The 17,934-nt window shown below is 37.7% G+C and overlaps 1 protein-coding gene across 1 annotated transcript; it reads right to left on the bottom strand.

Annotated features, from left to right (window-relative positions):
• Positions 1-6,386: 6,386 nt before the first annotated feature.
• LOC100891419 lies at positions 6,387-16,445 on the bottom strand. The gene is made up of 2 exons (XM_003724228.3): positions 15,998-16,445; positions 6,387-9,097 (listed from the first exon to the last, which is right to left on the bottom strand). The coding sequence occupies exon 2, from the start codon at positions 8,238-8,240 to the stop codon at positions 6,972-6,974; it is 1,269 nt and encodes a 422-aa protein (XP_003724276.1). The 5' UTR covers positions 8,241-9,097; positions 15,998-16,445; the 3' UTR covers positions 6,387-6,971.
• Positions 16,446-17,934: the final 1,489 nt, after the last annotated feature.

Here is a 17,934-nt window from a genome sequence, read left to right as displayed (position 1 = left end):
ACAGCCAATCGAATTCAATGATTTCAGTAGCTTATAACCATGACTTCGGTTTTGTTATTGATAACAAGGTTTGTGAAACATGATACCTTGCACACGATCGCAAACTACTCTCGAGAGATCAAGTCCAATATTAATATTCTACGGTATATCCCATACATATATACATAGTTTGTAATACGTCATTATAATGTACGCCCATTTCAATAGGTGTTGGAGAATGCGCAATATACTATTTTGGTAATGTAAAATAATGGCCTATTGAAATAATGTTTGTCCGACTTAGCAACAAATACTGTATGCAATTCGTATGCTGACTATTGAGATACAATTATTTGTAACAGGGGAATAAACTTATTTGTATCGAGGCACTTCAGAAGGATGCATGCATTAAATAGCCTATTGCTAAATTAGGTTGATTTTTCGATATTATTTCCATTCATGATCATGCTCTTGTTTCAAATGTATATCAGCATTGATTTAGCAGTTATTGTATCACCATATTGTATGACAGCTGGGATGGATGCATCACACTCTATGACAGACAATGGAAGGTGATTAGAGAAATTAGCATACCTAGGATTGGCAGCTCTGATGATGCTAGTGTGTACGTTGATATCCTACTATATTTACGTTTTCTCATCTTCGAGCACGTTAAAGGTACTATGTCCCATTTGCAGGCCAAAAAATGAAAAAGTTAAATTCCAACTGCATTTGAAAGATAATAATAATTTAGAACTTCCCTAAAAAAGGTGGGGCTTGAAAATGTCTTCAAGTGGGAAAATAACGACTATTAGTTGTCAAATCGACTTTAGGGCTATAGAGCCCAAATGTAATAGTCTTGATTTTCTGACAATTGTACCGAATGGTCATACGTTTTATGCTGCGCAAAGATTCAATCAGTTTAATCTTGGCCATCACAAGAAGTGGGTTTTTGATGTAGACAAATGCTCATGTGCCCTTTACAACTCTTTTCATGTATGTTATTACCAAAGAAGAAAGAAAGCCAGTGAGTCACTCGATAGTGTCTGACAGTGAAGTCTAGCAAGTAAACGGGTTTCCTTGCATAATTTGAATATGAGGACACTGCTAACGTTTAAATTTTACAGATAGGACATAAATGACATATTCATAATTCCTGCAAAGTTCTACAGCATTTGAGGTTGGCTGCAAAAGGGACATAGTACCTTTAAAGCAAGTGTTCGAGATGCGATTCATTTCACGAGGGTTGCAGGGGGCATACATTTATCCGGAAGTCTTGCAATCCTTCGGTACACTGCAGTGCAGCCGACATTACAATTAGTGACCATGTTTACCATTAATCAATTTTTACCAATCAAATTATTGTGTCTCACTGGTAATTGATGACTTAAAGACTGATGATGGATTTTTTAAATATAAAGAGATGGTATTAAACAAAGGCTTAACCGCCCAAAATATCAATGAACGCATTCGAAGTAGTTGTTTATTAAAATATGCATTTGTCAAAAGGTGAACAGAAGAAAAGGATTTCAATTTTGGTCGGTTGGTTTGTTTTACCTAAGCATGTTTTTGCTTGTAAGTAAGCTACGAGGGGATCAACGGCTTTTTATGTCCTCTCCAATGGACTTGGTTAAGAAGATTAATGCCCTACCAGAGGAAAAAAGCGCATTGACTTGGTTTCGAACCAGGGACCCACGGGTTATGAGACCACTGCTCTACCACAAAGCCATCGCGCCTCCTTCGTTCCCAATCTTGTGGAAGTTCGACTCATGAACCTTCCCAGGAGTTATCCGGAGACCCACATGACCAAGGATCTTCGGGCTCGTGGGTCCTGAAAAGGAGTCGTGGTGTATAGGACCGTCGTCGGACTTTGGAACACATGGTTCGCGGTTCGAATCCCACCGCGGCACGAATATCCTTTGCCACTCTCCAATCAGGTGTTAAAGGGACTTGGTAACATTGTTCAGATGAGAGAAAATGGTGCTAAGGTAGTGACTTCAATGCTAGATGTACAAGAGAGAGAGAGAGGGGGGAATAGAAATAGAGAGAGAAATAGTGAGAGAGAGAGAGAGAGAGAGAGAGAGAGAGAGAGAGAGAGGGAGAGAGGGGGTGGGTAATAACATTAACATTAGAAGATGATGACAAGAGCACCTCCTTCGTTTACTGAAATAAAAGAAAATGCTAAAAATATGATCTGTACCATTCTCTCACTCGACAAAGGAGTTATTTGAGAATTTAAAAAGTACGAAAAGGACTTTCAAGAACTCACCCCATCAGGGAGAATTTGAATATCATTCTGCATCACCCATGAAAATGGGTGAACGGTACATTGACATTAGGGACTTTTAGATTTGCACGACGAGAACGTGGACTGCTATGTGTGACATCCTTTTAAGGCAATGTGACCTCCTTCAAGGCACTGCCGGGCACTGCCGCCTGCCGGTGTCTTAAAAGGATGTCACATTGCCTTAAAAGGATGTCACACGTAGAAGTCCATGTTCTCGTCGTGTAAATCTGAAAGGCCCTAATATCTCACCGATAACGGCCAAGGCTGGACAATACATGAATTAGACGCAAATATATAATCCATCAGAGCACATATAGGTAAAAGCCCAGCAATGTGCCCCGTTGAGTATTTTTTTTCCTTCGGAATTCTGCACCCCCGCCCTTACAGAAATCCCGGATCCGCTTTTGTTACTGTTAATCATACCAGGGCAATCTGTACTGGTTGGCCCTACCCCCCCCCCCCCTACACACACATTCACACACACTTGCGCACACACACACACACACATCCCCCCTCTCTCTCTCTCTCTCTCTCTCTCTCTATCTCTCTCTCTCTGTCTCTGTCTTTCTCTATCTGTCTCACCGTCCCTCTTCCCCCTTCTCCTCTCTCCTTTTTTCAGTTTCTTTTTATCCCTTATTCATCTCTGGTCCTCCTCCTCCTCTTTCTCCCCAAGCACCTAGCTCCTCCTCCTCCTCCCTCCATTCTCCAAATCTCCGATTTTCAAATCCCCGCCAAATAATTTCATGTGCAGACGGTGACAGCCTATGGCTATATGTGCAACTAGTCGTTGTATGGGGAGGGCAGAACATATAATTGATCGATCTCACAAAAAAAGCAACATACACTCACTGAAAATCAATAAATCGAAATCATCCTCCGCCACGGTTTAAAGGTGTTTCATAATACGATCAATACTTGTGCAAAATCTAAAACCATAATGATCTTTTGTTAGATTTTGGAATGGTGCTTTATATTGATTCGGTGAAAATGGTAACGGATCCGTTCGTTTGATTTGCATGCAAGATATGCTAGAACTTTGATAAATAGGGGGTGCAAAATGTATGTTTACTTAGTTCGCTGGAAATATTTACATGATATACATGACTGTATAAGGTTATACATGAAAGGCACAATTTGTTATCGATTGTTATCAGGAAAGAAACCGTAATCAAGCGAATGTCACACGACGTTTCAAACTTCAATTGCCAATTGTAAGATCCCACTCCAGATAAATAACACACCGGTAGATTTTTATAATGTTTTAAAATGTAATGAGTGCTATCAAAAGTGGTTTTGCTCCTTGACCTGTGGCGCTGGAATATTATCTATCAGACACCATGTATATGTGCACGTAATCACGGCAGGCAAAGTAATGCAGATGACAATGATTGACATGTATTAGTCATATAGATAATTAGAAGCTCTATAAATACATTTCGATTTGATACAACACCGCATTGGATGACTCTAATAGCTAAACCCCCAAAGTCTTTAAGAGAAAAACACTCAATTTTGTCATTCCATTTTTTTTCTCTTCATTTTGTGAAATTATTTCAAATATCATTTGCTGACCAACTTTATTTACAATGTAAAGAAAGAAAAATATATAAAGAGTTTTTGACGGCGTAAATTTGTATTTAAAAAATGTTAATGAATACGAAAAAAAATGATTTAAAAAAAATTACTACTCTACCTCCCCCCCCCCCCCCTCCTCTTTTCTCTCTCTCTCTCTCCCTTTCTGTATTTGTATGTTATCCTTTTCTCTTTTCTTTCAATTTCTTTGTATCCTTATTTATCTATCCTGTTATCAATTTCCTCCTCCTTTTTTTACCTCATTTTTTCTTCTTACACTCTCTTTCTGTATCCTTATCCCTCCCCATCTCTCTCTTTTTATATTTATGTCTACTTCTCTCTCTCTCTCTCTCTCTCTCTCTCTCCCACACGCATGCACGCACACACACTCACTCGCATGCAAACACACACATACTCTCTCTCTCTCTCTCTCTCTCTCTCTCTCTCTCTCTCTTTCTCCTTTTGAATGTCATTCTTATTTGAGGGGAATTAACCCTTCATGAAACCTAATCTGAATGAAAAAGGAGACACGCAAACTAAAAATAAATACCGCTGACAATTTCGGAGTAAATCAAACCGAAATTGAAGAAATTTATGAATTTTGATCCCTTACGGCACGGGAATGTTCCATTATTTGTTGCTAACGATAGTGTGTTGCACAAGCAGAGAAAAAATTCCCATTCACTATACATAAATCATTGCAATGACCCATTTTCAGTTTTTGCATGAGGGATGATAAAAAAATGCATGGACATTATATTTCTACGTGTCATTCCAAGATGCAAAGTATTTTCCCCTTGATTTCCTTTTCTTGTTCTCCTTTTATGACATCATTATAAACCGCATTGCCAATTTGAGATTTCCCAGTTTCAGTAGCGGTCTCGACTTTCAAAATTTCACTTCTTTTTCTTTATCGACTCTTTCTGGGGGAAAAACATTCATCTTTGGATTTTTTTTTCGTCAGCATCCACCCAGCAAACATTCTGTGAATGGTTTATTCCTCTACATGATTAAAAACATGAACAAAAGTATAAAAACAAAGATTTTGATTTGAATTGTGAATTTATATTACATTTTTTATGATAAATTGGTAATCAAGTACAGTTGCAAAACTTCACCGTTCACAATAAAGTTGAGATTAAACGAGGAAGCTGTCAACTTCAACGGTTCATTCTAAATAAAATGACATAATTTAGGCATTCATCGAATCATTGTGCACGTTATTCGTGTACTCAAAGGGTTAAAATTATTTTGTACATGGTATGATTATTCGCATTTCCCTCTCTGTGGCTTGAAATATCAGTGTATGTGTGTAATTGCAGCTGTTGTCTTTCACATAGTTCCAATAAAGTGCGATAAATGCAGCGATCAATTTCTTTAAGATGACACACAAAGTAAAGCATTTCGAATTTCAGCTTCTCTATTTATCAGAATCGGAACTTAAAATAGCAATTCTGAATAAATTTGCCGACACAAAATATCTATTAGTTTGCTTAAATTTAACAGTTTGTTGAAGTATCATGAAGGCAAAATTTACAGAAAGAGGCTGATGATATAGCATCCCTACACTAATTAAAAATTATGCAATCAAACAAGTATTTGGCACAACAATTCCATCGTCAAACATGATATCATTGAAATGTCATCAAGTTTGGAGTATACGAAATGCATTGTTGTCAACTATAGATGGATGCAAATTACATTATGCAACACGAATGAATAACCGAATGTTTAGGGGGTGGGGTGTAAATTTATCATGACATTATGGTTTAAGCAAGCTAAATGCGATGTTTTGAAAATAAAAAATAAATCTTAATGTTTATATAACACGAATAACACGATATTCTCAAATTGCTTTAGAGATATCATTACTACCCCGTTCATCAGATTCATTCATGCACACAGTATGCACCATTTCCACTCCCTGTGGAGTACTCCTACCATTATGGTCACTGTGAGGTCATATGGCACCTGCAATGTGCACGACTTTAAAAATGTAAGATTACGGGATAAAAAATTGTTTGCGTATATTATATACAGCCAATAAACTATTTTACTCGAGAGGTTTAACAATCATATAACCGGCTAGTCTTATTCCAGGGCCCGTACTCAATAATTTTTAAAGCATGAAATTTAAAAACGTTTCCTTATGTTTTTGCTAAGAAAAAAGTCTTAGCAAAAATGTGATTTCTATAAAAGCATTGGGGCTAAGAATATCGCAATGAGAGTAAGTATATATTCTTAGACTTTATCTAAGAGAAAGTGCTTAGTATATGGCTATGGCAACTTTCTTAAACAACACAAATACCTAGACATTTTTCTTAGACTTAAGATAAACATCTTAAAGGTATTTTGGAAACGCCCCTCTCTCAAAAAATGAAATGAAAGCTCTTAATACCAATCATGTGAAATCGCATGTTTTGACTAATACGTGATGACACCAATTTTGTCGGGAAACCGCCTACTAATTGGTATATTTGGTAAATTATCATATCGATCCGGCCTGGATAGATATCGCGAATGCACTTCAACATTGAACATTTGGGCATATATTTCTGCTTTTTTTTGGAGAACTTAGGTTGAATATTTGCCATCTAAACCTCTGAAGGCAATATTTAAACAATATTGAATGGATATTTTGCACCCAAAACCCTTGAACTGCAATTTTACCACTACCGGTCTTTACCTTTAAAGTTTATTGAATACTTGCCCTGGTGTTCAATCAAGTAAAACAATTTCCGTCAAGATACAGAATGGTGTAACATTTCGTCTGGTGAACATAATGTACATGCGTATTTTTCATTAACACGTATTGGCGAAAGTGACATCAAACAATTGACACCGATGAATTCGGTTGAATTTGCCTTATATTTACGATAACAAAAAGTAAAGTTGACCAAGAGAAATGTTTTTGATGAACACTTTTGGCCGTTTAAACCGTATATAAGTGTCAACCTTGTCTAGATCTCTAAACATGCTGTGCTACATTTTTACCCATAGTCATGTTTTCTCAAAAAGGCCGCACTTCAACAAAATGCAGCAGAACTTCCCTTTCGGATGATTGTTTATTTCCAACATTCAGTGACGTAGCTACATGGTACCGTCAGCCCCCCCCCCCCCATTCACTGTTGTATTAGAAGCTATTTGTGCCTTTGGCGAATATTTCAGAAACGGTCAATTCCCGTTCTCTGTTCGTTTCATTGGGATCCCTCCACCTCAGGTACCTTGCCTGTCTGGCCTGTGAAAACGCGTTATCCGCAGGCGGCAACATGTGAACGGTCCTCAACGCACCATCGGGAGCGTACTTCTGCTGGTCGAACACGATATCAGGGTTTTCAATGATCTCCTTCACACGTTTCGCGTCGCGACCGAGAACGGCAAGGTTTAGTTCAGATTCCACGGATAGCTTTGCGGCGTCGCCCTTGCTGTTGTTGTTCCTACTGGAATCTTTTGAATCTTTAGTAGTGGCGTATTTGTTCTTCTTTTGGTCGTTTCGTTCCAAAATGGCGACTTGACTCTGTCGGCGGATGACAGTTGGTCGAGATGGTAGTGGAGTTGGGACTATCTGCGTGTTCGATATCGTGGGTAGAACGTCGTCGCGTTGAGTTAGCCCGTGATCGCTACCCATGCCATTCACCTCGACGTCTATGGGCACTAGCCGAGTGTTCGAAATGTCGAAATGTCCCCTTTTCTTTGCCCCCGGTGGAAATGTCGCTCTAGGACTAAATACATAGTCAGACGACGTAACGTCGACATCATCCATTGTTGGATGTTTGTCCTCGGGCTTTGACGTTGGGCTATGAACGGGTGATCGGCCCGGTGACCGAGCGCTTGCGATAGAGACTGGGGAAAGAGATCGAGTAAACATGTCTACTTTGAGCGACAAAAGTTTCTTCTGTTGCCCCTCGTTCTTCTTCAGTTCGTTAATTTTCGTTTTCGGGTCTCTTACTTCATCCTTGAGCCTCCTGGAGTCCAGCTCTCCTGTCAACGGTGTTGCCATGTACCCGATCTGAGGAAGTTCCTTATCTGGGTTCATACTCGAGCCCAACTTCGTGTTGGTCGTGTTCCGTCGTAGAACATACGGCGATGTCGCTCTCTGTGGCGATGTCGCCGTCGATATTCGTAGTCGTGTTCGTCGCTGACTCGCTCCTTTATCGTTGGCAGTCGTCACGAAACGACTCGACAGGAGTTGGGCATTTTTGCTTGCTTGGCTCATTCCTGCTTTTCCTCCTCCTTTGACGCGTACACGATCCAACTCTTCTTGCAATCTCATCTTCTCTCGCCGTATCGTCATCAGATGCATGCGTTCGAGATCGCGCCTCGCATCCGATTCCCGCCGAACCCGTCGCCCGCTCGTGGCTGTTCGTTGTCGATAAAAATCATCTCCCATTGTTAAAACCATATCAGAAAATACACTGGCAATCAAATAAAATCTATATTCATCCAATAAATATATCCAAATGCACTTGCATCTTCAAGCTCGCTGTAGCACATCAATCGGTCGAGGAACTGTCATCGGGTTTCCACTGACGTACACAAGACGGATGTCAAAACATCAAATCATTAAGTTAATAAAGTGTACATCAGCGTTTAAACTTAATCCAACAAGAAATATTCAAACATATTTCGTATAAGATTCAATAAAAATATCCTTCAATCGAGGTTCTATATACAACCGTCGATGAACTGTTCTGTCCACAACACCATATAACAACACTTAACGAATGCAAATCTGTTACTAAGATTAACAGTCGTCTGCAAAGAGGAGGCGAATAAAGAAGGCTCGACTCATGTGTCTCAAAAATCAATACTACTTGCTTCACTGATTTGCCGTTGATTCATCAAACCTATTTTTTCTTTACCCCCTGCTCTTTTTTTCTTCTTGAGTTCCTCTAATTGAAAAGCTCCTTCCAGGTGCCGCAGAAGACATGAAAGAGACTCCCTTTTTTTTTTGCTGGGATTCACTTCCTGTAACAGAACAGTCCCCGGTGAGTCGTGATGGCCGCGCGTCTCCGCGCGATATGAAGCTCCTCTCCTTTTCTCCGCACGCACTGACCTGTACTTTTCTCGCGAACAAATTTTATCGATCGCTGTTCCTCTTGAAGTTTTCTCAAGCAGACAGTGACGATATCATGTGATAATGGTGTTGCGAGTAGTTATCTGACACAGGGCTTAACGTGACGTCACAATGTCTTTCAACCCATGTAGCATGTTGACGTGTTAAAGTCAAGCAGCGTGATCAAAGTGAAGCTTGAAATTCTGTAGACGAAAGAAGAAAGAACAACAAAACATTGTCGATAAATTTAAATATTTAAGGGAAAACCTATGCCCGCCATGCACAACCTCTATATGAGGTTTAAAAAAGTATGTGCAATAATGGGCAAACATAAAACTTTAACAAAGATAGCCCTATTCAACTTTGGAAAATACCAGAATGTGAATTGATGCTTTTGTATGAGTTTATCAATAATTGTGATTATCAGTTTCTGACAAAAGTGCAACAAAATTATTACCAAACAATATTAATGCACAGCTCATGTCAATCGTAACATTATATATATATATAAATGAAATTTGTGGTATTGTTAATCGGGGCGACGATACATTTTTTTTTGGGGGGGTGGTAAACGCATCACCATTGATTAATGATTGATGAAACGAATTTATATTCCGTCTGTGTGTGTGTTTGTGCATAGCTCATATTTATTGCTGTATCATCCTGTTGCATTCTGAAATTATTATCCTTGCTTATGAGTTGTTTTTCTATTCTGCCCACAATGACTAAACAGCCTTAGCAGCTAATAGAAATACATTCTGTGATGTGTTTATTTATAACGATTGACGATAACGACAACTTCGGATTGAATGCCTGGTATCAACTAATACACACGGGTCAAGGATTCGAACTCTAAACATCTAGATTGAATGTCAACTCAATGAACTTCCATTCCATATTATCACAATGTTTAAGCTAGAAAAAGCCTATCGAAAAATATGTGCTACATCAAGATGAAATAGGTCGGGTCTTGGTGTGTATATCGCCTTCAAGTTTCGTCGAACTCTCAAGCTATAAGCATGGAACAGCAGAGTGTCACCCCTGTAAATTTATTCATTCATTTTAAAAACTCAAATTAAAAATCGAAACTTCAAAGGGCCAATGAGTGACAGTATTGATTAACACTTTTAACATGGTGTTATTAACCTCAATAGTGTTGAATCAACCATGATAAATGTGTTATCTACCATTTTGAGAATGATTTCACCCCTCGTCCCTTCTAATTAAAAATGTCGATTTGAACACTTCAGATTTTATAATGTGGCAGAGACAAAAAAAAGTGATCGGGTGAACCTAATTTAGCCTCAGAGCAAATTTTTCTTTCTTTAAATTGGTAGCAGGTTATGAGTGCGTATTATAATGATTTCATAATACACTCTATATAATACAAGGAGGCAGGGGCGTACGCAGGGGGGTGTTTTGGGGGTTCAAACCCCCCCCCCTTTGGTATTTTAATGTATGTAAACCCCCCTAAAAAAAACCTAAAACCCCCCCCCCCCCTTTGTTTTTTTGTTTTTTTTTTTTTTTTTTTTATTAAAAAAAAAAAAAAAAAAAAAAAAAAATTATACCCACGGCTAACCTAAATAAGGTGACCTTACCCCCCCCCCCCATACGTAAACAATGTCAAATTTTGAAATTTTGAGACAAAAAAAAAAAAAAGTGTCCGCCCCCCCCCCCCCCCCCCCCCCCCCCCCCCCCCCCCCCCCCCCCCCCCCCTGGTACAGAGAAAAGGATCTTGGGGGTTCGTTAGAATAAAGAAGACACTGCGCAATTGTCAATATTATAATCTGTATGACAGCAGGAATTACCATAATTTATCATCTGCATGCTTGTGAGGTTTTTTTTAATACAGTTTTTACCTCCCCCCCCCCCCCCCCCCCCCCCACCACCACCACCCTCCCCTCCCCTGTGATTACAGAATGCTCTCATCAAAAACAGCTGTCAAGAATCCCTATATAAATTACAAAGAATGTAATGAGTTTGATCCTTAACGTGTCCATGCAGTGTAAAAAGATGGCTCGGGTTGAGCTAGGGGTGTCACTTAAAGATATTACAAAGTTTTGGTATGGGGGTCATGAATTTGGTTCAAAAGAACAAATTGGAAACATATGCGGTCCTACAATAAATTATTCAGTGATCGTTGTCGCGGTTGAAATCAACTCTAAAGTGATGATATTGTAAATAATAAGCTCTTTATGTTGTATAGCTCCCTCTCAAGGTCAAGATATTAATTTAGCTATAAACAATGTTTCCTGACTAAAATCGACGAATTGGCTTATCCCGTTTGGAAATTACATATCACAAATACACATTCTGAGATTTTCATGGTCGCAGCTACCATTGTATGGCCGTAGGCGCTATTTGATATTTATCAAAATTTACCGGGAGCACCGGTAAATTTTTATATTCAATTTTTCTTTGAAAGCAGAAGTGTTTTAGGGACCAAATTTTCTGGTGCTTATAATACATCCACAGGGGCATCCAAATATATCAAAATTATAAAGAATCATTATCCAGCCAATTTTCCATATTTCCCAAAACTTTGTATTACCTTTAATGTAGAGAGAGAGAGAAAGCATAATGAACGAGCATAAGCACCAGACATTTTGTATTAAATGGAACAGCTGAAATTTTGAATTCAGTTGAGAGGCATTTTTTAAAATGACACAATATGAAAAAGGGGTGATAGGACGGTAGAAAATTAAAAGGGGGACGAGAGGGGAGAGATAAAGGAAAATATATGTCGAGCAAAAATATGAGAGATAGCAGGTGAGAGAAAAATAGTAAGCGCCAAGCGCAAGAAAGAGAGAAGAGGAGAGGAGAGAGAGAGAGAGAGAGAGAGAGAGAGAGAGAGAGACGGTTGGGGGGGGGGGGTAGGTTGAAAACCCTGTTGAAATGGGAACGAGACACAGAGGGAGGGGGAAACGTAGGATGAAAAAGAGAGAACATAGACGATAAGCGAGAGAAATTAAAATCGAGGGTTAGATAAAAAGAAAAAAAATAGAAATGAGCTCATAACTCCAAATAGTCACGAAATCCTATCCCGATTCATTTTTAATTGATAAGACTAAGAGGCTCATCAAATTCTAAAGACACGTTTCAGTCAGTGAAGTGGCAGTATCTATACCGATCAAAATAGCTGATACAGTATGTAAACAAAGCCATGAAACAATGGCGATTATTTGTTATCTCTAATATAAAGTGTCATAAAGGTTGTATCACTTATTTGCACAGTATTGTATCACCTTCAGTTCTATTTATTTATTTATTTATTTATTTATTTATAATATTTAGACAGGGTGACTCATTATCACCAATAATGGTGGTGGTGGTGGTGGTGGTGGTCTTTCATTACATTCAGTTATCAAAATTCCATAATGCTGGTATTGAAACTTCAAGTCCACTCCAAAGGGCACGGGAATGAGGATTAAAGCCTTCCTAATAAAAGCAAATACGCAGCAAATTTTGTTAATACTTAATTTCGATCCCTGGATCTCCCGGTTACGAGACCACTTCCCTACCACTTAACCATCGCGCTTACAAATCTCTAACATTACAGTGACTCTTTTCTTTCCACGCACATGCTTCACAGACAAAGAAAAAAACGAAAACATAAACAAAACACAACAACCATGATAACAACAACACAAACAACATCAAAGCACGAAAACTGATACATTACCGCTCTATTGATGTTTATAACAATTTTCGATAGTTACTATCTGTGAAGGGATCTGTGCATATCAGTCCAATCGATGTCATACTAGATATATCTACAAAACCTTTTAAGCCTGCACTGTTAACTTGCTTAATTACCACTGTTACTTATAGGATTTAGATCGTGAGAAACTTAGTATCATATTCTACGTCTTGAAGAATGACGATTTTTAAGTGGTTCGAAAGGTCAGAAGTAGTGATTTTATGGAAGAGTCAATAATATTATCGACTAATAGTTTAGATAAGATCTATCCTGTATTGATACAAGACAATATGATTCTATTGTTCATGATGTAAGGGGAAAGACTGGGAAAGATACAGAAAATATATATGATTTAATGCTGAAAACGATGGCATTGACTGAGTGTTTCATAAAATGTACCGAAAGGGTTTTTTATTTCAGCATCGATCTTTACTTAGTTATCCGCATTTAAAATATGAAAACCATTTTCCTGCTGAAGCCGTATTACTCTACGTCATAATACCTGAATCTACGTCATAATTATAAGCCCCGAGAGTTTGAGTGCGTCTTCAATTATTGTCAAGCAAGCCCCATGCAGTTATACTATTGGCACTCGGTTACCCTCCGCTGGACACATACAATTTAACTAATTAATCCTACTCGGGACCTTGCATGAGAAGAGTAGGCCTATACGGTCAGATAGAAGCATTAGTATACAGCGGTCCTGACAAGATCTCGCATTACATCAGAGGAAGATGTTTGGGAGATAAAGGTACCATTTTTAATTACATTCTAATACGTTCAGGAAGGGGATACTGTCCCCTACCTAAGTCCAATTCGGTTCATTTTAAAATGTCGAATTTTTGAAAAGAAGAAACAATTATGGATACCCTAAACAGCTAATCATATAACTTCAATATTTTTTGCAATTGAGCTCAACTGCAAGTTGTAATAAATTTATATCTAATATGGTAAAAACGAACACTGAAGACGACTTAATTCTGTAGACACATGAGGACAAATATCATGGAATCATTTTTTTATTTTGTCGACCGAAATTCCCATGGTAGGTCTAGGCATACCTGAATCCCAAATTTATTTATTATCAATTATTATATATTTAGTGATTAATTTGAATCTGTATCTATTTGGTATACTGTTTTTCCCCTCTCTCTCTCTCTCTCTCATTCAGGGTCATTCCTGACAAGCATTTGCTTTCCTTTTGGTCTTTTCCATAATCAAGACTGTATTTTAATTTGTATGTTTTTATGGCTATGGTTAAATAAAATATCTTGAACCTCGAATCTTGAAATTTCCCCATTTTAGGAAGTGTTGGGTAAATTCAAGTTTCTAATTATCACGGCTGTTTTGTTTCGTTTCTGGTACCCAATATTCATATCACGCTTTAAAAAAATATAGTTTTAATTTATATGCCTACCCAAAAACACATCTCTTTGAATTCTTTCCCTCCGGCAAATAAGACACATTTTTTATACTATATAGACAAGAAACCAGTACGAGCGACCACTGTGATTTAGAATACATCCCGTTACCTGGGTTATACTACCTTTTTATCAATCCTTGTTTACTCAGAGCCCCAATTATGCCAAATGACCGTCATTTAGTCGACGGGACGAAGGAAAAGAATAAAAGAGACAAAGATATATATAGAACCTGTCATAAAAGTTAGGGTGATTCTTGCACAGAATAATTACTTGCTGACCCAATGGACGATCAAGGATTCTTTGACTGAAGGAAGGGGGCAGAATAACTGTGTGTTATCGCATTACTCAGAACCATCAGTACATCATTCTATTTATACAATAAAATGAATAATGTTTTTTTTAAAGGGGGGAATGGTTCGGAGTTTGGCAGAGAGCATTTGTTGTATACTGTGAACGGAAGGAAAAGGGAATATACAAGGAATATATGATTTACAAGCTTAGATTTTTACTATAGATTCTCCCATACTTCACCACAAATTCTGTTTGTCTAATTTCAGTTTAATTACCATGCACTTGTACTTATATCTACGTACGTTATTTCGACTGTTTTATTACTGTCATGGTCTGATGTTATTGTATGTATTTTTACACCTATTGAAAGAATAATTGTTTTAATTCTTAATATTTATTGCTTAGGATTTATGTAATGAATGTGAATGTAAAATATGAAAATAAACTAAATTCAAACTCGAACTGAAATAGCACACGCGAGTATTAAGTATTTGACGATTTCGATGGGGGACAATAGCCCCCCCCCCCCTGAAACCCCCGGAGCCCCCGATTCCGCTACGTCCTGTGATCAGTGGATGGTCGTTGATGTATTAAGCGCTATATAACAGCGGAATGTTATTATTATTTTATTATTTGTATTAATCACTGACTTAAAAAAAAAACTCCGACAAATTATAACTACGAGTTCATGAGGAAGTTATACGCTTTATACACAAACGATACGAGTAATTCTACTTGCTTTCATGTGAAGAGGTTCCGGTAGACGAAATGGCTGAATAGTTTCCTGTTAATATACGGGTATCGTATAAAACGCTGAAGTGTGTATCTAGACGTGGAAATGCACAACCCTTTTGCACTTTGTAGCATAAATTTTCGAGGCTTTCTGTTTATGGTTGCTAGGACACGGCACATGTTTAATGCCGGTTTGGTGAGAACTGTAGATTGGTGTCAGTTTTTTCGCATCTATCACACTTCCTCATATATAGTCATACGAATTATATGGCAAAAAGCATTATATAAATTGTCCATAAATAGACGGTTGAAGATTTAAGAGGGAACGGCAAAGTTCACTTCCCAGTATATATGATATCCTATTAAAACTAAATTTACAACCAACTTTAGACCTCACGCGTGGTTGATGATGCCATAATATAAGAGATAAAGTGCGTCGCGAAAACCCTTTTAATATATCTTTCAACACTTTTAGTCTACAAAGCTGTGGGTAAAGTGTCTCCGGATTGATGTACAGACCTTGTATAGTGTTTTAAATGTAATAATTTTCATAGAAGTAAGCATAATTTTATATCACATGTCTTTTTTTTAAGTTAAATTTAAGAAAAATTATCACATTATCATTTATAACACTCTATGTTTAGCACGGTAATGAAGACTTTTTATTCATGGAAAAGTCTCCAAGTTTCAGTTATATCCAATAATCATTTGAAATGCTTGGTTAGGTTTTTAAACTGACATTCTCTTTAGCTATATTTCATATAATGGGTGTTGGAATTAGATATGGTTAGATTCCATGTAGCCACTTACCATTATATGTCACTTTTAGCTAATGGAAGTAAAAGTCACTATGACAGAAAGGGAACTATTTATTGGATTTATTTAATAACGTTTATAAAAGAAAAGAGTAAGAATGAGCAACGTAAATTAGAACAAATATAATCATATCAACTTACCAGAATCATATTCGCTTCTCAGCAACTTGATTTGAAAGATTTCCAACGCAGTTTTCTTCACTGTCGAAAACTGTATCACATCTGCACATCTGCACATACGTACAAAACGTTATCGAGGCCGACATGTCTAACTATTTACTGTTCGGCTTTTATTTCTAAAATATTTGCTCTGCAGAGTTCTTAAGAGGGCAAGCCTATGCTAAGCTCATTCTCGCTGTAAAGTCTGCCAAAGTTCTCCGAACTAAAAAACAAAAACACACGTGTAGGCCTTCATATATAATTAGTCGTTGTTTAATTGTTCAGTATGCTGATAAATAAGCTTCTTTGGGTACATACAATCCAGGTATGGGTATATCTGAGAAACTTTCTTTGTTATTGCAATTTTCACGAATAATACATGGCGAGAGGCAGTGTCGCGTGACCCTTTCTATAAAAGCTTTTAACGATTGCCTCAAAGAATTAGTCGTTATTTGAGTAGAACGTGACGTGCTAGAAATTCACTGGCGCGGTAAAGAAGAAAAAAGCGTGAAACAGCAAATCCCTAGCAACCGCTTGTTTTAATGATCGTCTGGTTCGGTAGGCTTACTCTACGGTGGCGGTATTGTAGCCGGTATTTGGGAAGAAATCAAATGGGATTTGTTTGCTTTTGAAATGGCGAATGTCGTTCTTAAATGACGTGTTAACCAAAGAATGAGGAACATGGGGTCTTGGAAATGAATCCATATAAACTGTTCAATATGCGTCAGAGGGGCAGAGAGGACAGAGGATATGCTCCTAACTGGAATTTAGCTCAGTTCTGTGAAACACAGTATCAATGAACCTAAGTAATATAACATGGCCCCGGACCAGTGATTCTTTTGTCATGATACCTTTGGGGTATAAAATATTTTCAACGCAATTGAGAATCTAAAAATAATATGTTATTCTTTTATATACATCGTACAAAGGCATGAATTGCGTTAATATTTACGAGCTATAGAGCCTACTCATAAAACTGGTACGTATAAATTCCAATCATGCAGCGCAAATTTGCGGGGGGCACACACTCTCACGTCACAATAGGTCATGAGAGGAGGGGTAGATGTAATAAAGAATACATTAATAAGAAATTAATACAGTTAAAACATGTTTAGTTATTAACTAAATTATTCACACCCTTACCATGCAAGTTTCGTAATTTTTTAAGTATGTGAAAAATTGAATTGTCATGATTTATGTTCCTTGAAAATGAGACATATTAAACCATACATATAGAACATAATTCAATAATTCCGTCTTTCATTCTTGAGTAACAAAAAACCATATCAAATTTACAAAGGGTATATGAATGTTTAGTTAATTGTTAACTGTAAATATATATAAGTACAACATGATAACATGATTATATTGATCATTTGATCAAACATGATAATCATGTTTAATTCATCACCATTATTTGGTACAGAGTATAGCCACTCGCAAAAATGAAAGCATGAATAAAAAGAAAGAAGGCAATTACAGCAACTCATTCTCCTCTCTCCGAGTCGGCCATTCTATGACAGTAGTGTTTTTATAAGAAACCGTTACAAACAATGATGAAGCTATACGGGGGGGGGCTGGGAAATGCGCCCCCCCCCCCCCCAACTTCAAATGAAGAAGAAGCAAAGGAACAGAAGGGATAGAATGGATGAAACGGGCATGTGAAAAGAATACTAAAGAACCCATGTGCACTCCCATATCCTTCCCCGATGAGAGGCATTATAAATTGGTATATCATTTTCCGAGTGTAACAGGTGCCCCCCCCCCCCCTCCTTCAGTGGCTGGACCTATGCTCAAAAGTAATACATTGATCAGGGTTTGTATAATTAATGCGTCATATTGTTATTCACGTCTATTCTTAGTGTCATGATTTTCTTTTCTTTTTTATATTACCCTGAAATGAAAACAAATACTTAAAC

Source organism: Strongylocentrotus purpuratus, unplaced genomic scaffold, assembly GCF_000002235.5.
Source record: "Strongylocentrotus purpuratus isolate Spur 01 unplaced genomic scaffold, Spur_5.0 spur5_scaffold_4, whole genome shotgun sequence".
Taxonomy (NCBI): Eukaryota; Metazoa; Echinodermata; class Echinoidea; order Camarodonta; family Strongylocentrotidae; genus Strongylocentrotus; species Strongylocentrotus purpuratus.
Note: the sequence above shows the minus strand (reverse complement) of the source record. Positions and strands in the feature narration are given on the sequence as shown.

Excerpts from the sequence above, each read along its gene's own strand:
- LOC100891419 (XM_003724228.3), bottom strand. The coding sequence starts at position 8,240 with ATGGTTTTAACAATGGGAGATGATTTTTATCGACAACGAACAGCCACG.